The 4,894-nt window shown below is 63.9% G+C and overlaps 1 protein-coding gene across 2 annotated transcripts; it reads left to right on the top strand.

Moving 5' to 3' along the window:
- Nucleotides 1-596: 596 nt before the first annotated feature.
- GFI1B (growth factor independent 1B transcriptional repressor) lies at nucleotides 597-4,580 on the top strand. 2 transcript variants are annotated; one of them, XM_011370011.2, is made up of 6 exons: nucleotides 597-693; nucleotides 1,191-1,328; nucleotides 1,749-2,020; nucleotides 2,486-2,623; nucleotides 3,646-3,811; nucleotides 4,357-4,580. In XM_011370011.2, exons 1-6 carry the CDS (start codon nucleotides 597-599, stop codon nucleotides 4,533-4,535), a joined length of 990 nt encoding a protein of 329 aa, XP_011368313.1. In that variant the 3' UTR covers nucleotides 4,536-4,580. The 2 variants fall into 2 exon arrangements, with proteins under 2 accessions (XP_011368313.1, XP_011368314.1); XM_011370012.2 differs by lacking the exon at nucleotides 2,486-2,623.
- The last annotated feature ends 314 nt before the right edge of the window (nucleotides 4,581-4,894 follow it).

The raw sequence follows: 4,894 nt of genomic DNA, 5'->3' as shown, positions 1-4,894 counted from the left end.
GTGGAGACCCCCTCCCCTTCCTTCCCCACTCCTAGCAGCTCAGGGCATGTGGGCGGGAGCAGCCCCGAGCTCCTTGCTTTCCTAGCAAGGGAGGTTAGGATTTACAGTTGCCATAACAAAGTCCCACGAACTGGGAGGCTTACGACAGCAGAACTGTGTTCTCTCGGGGTTCTGAAGTCTAGAAAACCAGAATGGAGGTGTCGGCACGGTCAGTGCCCCCTGCAGGTTCTGGGGGAGCCTCGGCCTCACCCGTCCTCCACCTTCCGCTGGTCGCCGGCGATCCTCAGCCTGCAGCTGCCCCCACCTCGACGTGACACCCTCTGTGCATCAGACCCTGTGCCCGAATATCCCTCTTCTCATCAGGATGCTGGCCGTATTGGATTGAGGGCCCACCCTAACCCAGAGTGACCACGTCTCAACTCGGTCACACCTTCGAAGACCCTATCTCTGAATAAAGTCACGTTCAGAGGTTCCACATGGACATGAACTTCCAACCCAGGACAGGGGATTCTGACCTCAAGATGAGGCTCTGTCCTCTCTCCCCTCCTAACCGTTCCCACCGGCCCCCGCTTGCAGGTGCGCAGTGCACGCCGACAATGCCACGCTCCTTCCTCGTGAAGAGCAAGAAGGCTCACACGTACCAGCCCCGCATCCGGGAGGATGAACTCGTCTGGCCTCCCGCCCTGAGCCACGGTGAGTGGGGGCGCCAGCTGCCCCCCCCACATCTGCCCCCTGCTGCGCCTCCTGGGGGCTCCCCGCCCCACATGATGGGGACACGGCAGCAGCAGCTCAGTGGAAGTGGCCCCGCTTCCAGGCGTGGGAGCAGGCGGGGCTCCGCACGTGTTGCTGGAGGGAAAGCGTCCACCTCTCTGAGCCCCTGAGGCTGGGAGCGTCAGAATGGCATCGGTTCCGTAGCTCAGATGAGGACGTGTGGGTTCGAAGTGGGGGTCCGATCGAGGGCTACGGTGAGGTGCTCGGAAAAACCGAGACGGGTCCAAGGGCGCTCCAAGGGGGTCTCCTCCTGGCCTGTACCCGGCTCCCCCATCTGGGCAGAGCCCCTGAGAGCAGCCAGGGGCAGCCACAAGCAGGTACCCTGGGTCCCGCCTGTCCCGGGGAGGGAGACCTCCCCGGCCCCCTCGGGGCTTCCCAGGCCTGCAGCTGGTGGCTTTGATGGTCTCGTCTCCCTGCAGTGACCAGAGACCAGGTCCTGAGCAATGACCCCATCCTCAGCACCCTGTTTCCGAGCCAGTGCCTGGACTGGACGGATCTCAAACGGGAGCCGGAGCTGGAGCTGGACCAGAGCTTGACGAGGATGTCTTCGGCACCAGGTATCGTGCCCGAGGCCCCGGCCATTCGTTCCCAGAGAGTGCGAGGGGCATGCAAGGCGGGTGGGCCGCTGGGAGCAGGGGCCCCTGGGAGTCAGGAAGGACCGACGATGTCATGTGGGTGCAGTCTGGGCTCCCAGGCTTCTGCTTGGACTCCTCCTGGACAGGAGCTCATTTCCAGATGGGGACTTCAGCATGAGGGTCCCAGGGAGCGGCTGGGTGAGCCGATGACGTGGGCGAGGTTTGCACTCTGTGCGGGGTGGGGCACTTTGCACCTGGAAAAGCTGAGGTACCTCGGTGAGGACCCAGACCCCCCACTGTAAGTATCTGGGACGTGAGCACTGAAATCCTCGGCACGTGGCAGGGAGCGGGTGGCCTATTTTTAAAGGAGTCACCCCCAGACTTGTGTCCTGCTCCCCACAGAGGGTCCTGCTGTGCTGTGTCGACCCCAGGACGGGGACCCGCCGCCCTCCGACTCGCCCCCGTTCTACAAGCCCAGCTTCTCCTGGGACGCCCTGGCCTCGTCCTACAGCCACGGCTACCGGCAGACCCCCTCCACCATGCAGTCCGCCTTCCTGGAGCGTCCGGTCAGCCTGTACGGCAGCCCTCTGGTGCCCAGCTCCGAGCCGCCCTTGGACTTCAGCCTCGGCTATTCCCCGGGCATGGACGCCTACCGCTGCGTCAAGTGCACCAAGGTGAGCGGCTGTGTGGCGGGCGCGGGGGTGTCCTCTGAGCCGCACATCTCGGTGGCATCGAGGGTTCACGACGTGCGTTCTCACTGCTCAGTGAGTCCTGTGCGAAGCCCTCCACGAGCCTGAGCCCCGGGAGGGGGACGGCGGGCTGGGGTTCAGGACAGACGAGTCACTCGCCCAAGGGCGCACAGCACGTAGATATCAGAGCGGCCTGGGGCCGACTCCAGTTCTTAACCGCTAGGCTGTTCGCCTTGAGATAGGGCCACAGGGGGCCTTCCGGACCCCACGCCACGAAGGGTGAAAGATCCCTTCCCAGGATAACAGCTCACTGAGGCCTGCTGAGCTGGCAGGCCAGTGCTCCCCCTGTGAGCCCATCCGTGGCTGGAGCTGGGCGGGGGCGGGGCCTGTGTCCCAGGACCCGCCCCCTCGGCAGCCCCCAGCGACCTCGCGCTCTGCCCCGCCCCCCAGGTGTTCTCCACCCCACACGGCCTCGAGGTGCACGTCCGCCGCTCCCACAGCGGGACCCGGCCCTTCGCCTGCGACATCTGTGGCAAAACCTTCGGCCACGCCGTGAGCCTGGAGCAGCACACGCACGTCCACTCCCAGGTGGGCAGCTGGCCAAGGACAGGACCCCCGTTCGCCCTCCTGTGCTGCGCTCCTCCCAGGGAGCCCGGGGGGCCTATGGTCACCCTCTCACCCAGGCCCCGAGGGTGACACAGATCGGGGGTCCCTCACTATCTGCCTCCCCCGTCTGGGTCTCCAATTCCCCCTCTGGAAACGCCTCACTCCCTGGCGGACCGAGGAGGCTTCACGCACACCTGGCCCTGGTGGGATTTCCGGGGGCAGCACGATGTCTGCAATGCTCGGAAATGGTCCCGCCATCCGGGCAGGGCAGGTGTCCGCCCCTCTGAGTTCCTCGACTTAGAATCTTGGAGTCGGACTTAAACGTGCGTCCCATCCCGCTCAGCCCTACCCGAGGCAGGAACCCCCTCTTTAGAATTCCATTCCTGGAAAGCACCCGCAGTGGAGCTGGGTCGCTAACACCTGGGTAAATAGAAAAGCTCAGGTGCGACAAGCACCATCCTTCCGACTGCCCTTCGCGGTCACTGCCCTTCGCGGTCACTGCCCTCAGCCTTCCGATGCCCTGACACGGAAGCCGAGTCTCGGGGAGGTGAAGTGACTTGCCTATAGCCACGTGGCTGGTAAGAGGCAGAAGCCAGAATCGGGCCCTGGTAATTCAGACTCTTAACCAAACCACTGCTCAGCCCCCGACCATCCCTGCCTCCAGGAACCCACTCCGGGTTAAGGGGCACCTGAAAAATCTCCCAGATCAGTTGGTCCACAGTTAGTCAGTCAACAAACATGTATTGAGACTTGTTTTGTTTGGGATACTGTGAGAGTTACAAGGAAAAGTCTCACAGGAGGCCACTTGGGCCTCAGCCCCTCCTAGGAGGCAGGAACGGGGGCCCACGTCCTGCACCTCCAGGCCTGTCCTAGAGGCCACCCCAGCAGAGTGTCCTGTTCCTCAGGGGATTCCGGCCGGGTCGAGTCCTGCGCCCAGCTTGGCAGTCCCGGGCCGCGAGGCCCCGCCTGCGCCTGAGCCCCCGGGGCCTCGTTTCCTCCGGCAGGAGCGCAGCTTCGAGTGCCGGATGTGCGGCAAGGCCTTCAAGCGCTCGTCCACGCTGTCCACCCACCTGCTCATCCACTCGGACACGCGGCCTTACCCCTGCCAGTTCTGCGGCAAGCGCTTCCACCAGAAGTCGGACATGAAGAAGCACACCTACATTCACACAGGTGAGGCCGCCCCCACCCGGGACCCGGCCGAGCCCCCAGGCCAAGCCCCTCTCAGGCAGAGCTCCTGGCACGCCCGCCTTTCCCTGTTAAAAGATCCCGGCTTTAGAATGGGGTGGGATCCAATGATGTGTGTCTGTGGGGGGGCTGCCCCCTCTGGAAGGCCACAGCCAGAGCCAGCGCTGCTGTTCTCACGGGTAGAAGTGAGACCAGCCGGTGAACTTTTCAAGCGTTCATTCATTCTGCCTTTCGTCATCTGTCACTCATCCGTCACTCCTAGGCTGTCTTGCCCTGGACCCCGTGCCAGGTGTTGGGCTGTGCTGGTAAAGAGGCCCCAGCGCCGGCCCCGACCCGGCTACAGCCCAGCACGGCGTCGGCAGGTGTCAGAGTTGTGTTTATTCTGTCTTCCTCCTCTAATTATTTTCTAACGCGAATGTGGGTTGGCCGTGAGATGAAGCACAACGACGTTTTGGGGAACGGATGCAGGGCACGGGGGCGGGAGACCCCGCGGGAAGGCCCTGACCCAGGTTCTCACCCCGCCCCCGCAGGTGAGAAGCCGCACAAGTGCCAGGTGTGCGGGAAGGCCTTCAGCCAGAGCTCCAACCTCATCACCCACAGCCGGAAGCACACGGGCTTCAAGCCCTTCAGCTGTGAGCTCTGCGCCAAGGGCTTCCAGCGCAAAGTGGACCTGCGCCGGCACCGCGAGAGCCAGCATGACCTCAAGTGAGGCCGCGCCCGGCCCCGGCTCCTGGTCAGCCTGTCCCGAGGTCCCCGCACCGCGCCGCGCCTCACCGGGACGGAGGGAGGCTGGGCTCACGCCCCCAGTCCCCAGTCTCCTGGAGGCGATACCGGACGGGAATCTTCCAGCTTCTTTGGAGACTTAAGCAATTGCTGTGCGACCTCGGGCAAATCGCTTCCCCTCTCTGGACCAGCATCTCTCCCGCTGCAAAGTGTGGGAGCTGGGCTGGGTCTTTTCTGAGCTGAAGTTGTCCACAGGGGTGAACACTTGGGTGCCTTCCCCTGGGGCAGAGCCCAGAAGGCCAGAGGTGGACAGGGATGCCAAGAATAGACCAGAGCTGGGAGCCA

The sequence above is a fragment of the Pteropus vampyrus genome, unplaced genomic scaffold (assembly GCF_000151845.1).
Source record: "Pteropus vampyrus isolate Shadow unplaced genomic scaffold, Pvam_2.0 Scaffold158, whole genome shotgun sequence".
Taxonomy (NCBI): Eukaryota; Metazoa; Chordata; class Mammalia; order Chiroptera; family Pteropodidae; genus Pteropus; species Pteropus vampyrus.
The sequence above is the reverse complement of the archived record's forward strand: the minus strand, read 5'-3'. Positions and strand labels throughout refer to the sequence as shown.

What these genes read in the sequence shown, in the direction of transcription:
- GFI1B (XM_011370011.2), top strand. Translation starts at nt 597, where the DNA reads ATGCCACGCTCCTTCCTCGTGAAGAGCAAGAAGGCTCACACGTACCAG. An exon ending in GCTGCGTCAAGTGCACCAAG is followed by an intron (nt 2,021 to 2,485) that starts GTGAGCGGCTGT and finishes CCCGCCCCCCAG; the next exon opens with GTGTTCTCCACCCCACACGG. An exon ending in ACACGCACGTCCACTCCCAG is followed by an intron (nt 2,624 to 3,645) that starts GTGGGCAGCTGG and finishes TTCCTCCGGCAG; the next exon opens with GAGCGCAGCTTCGAGTGCCG.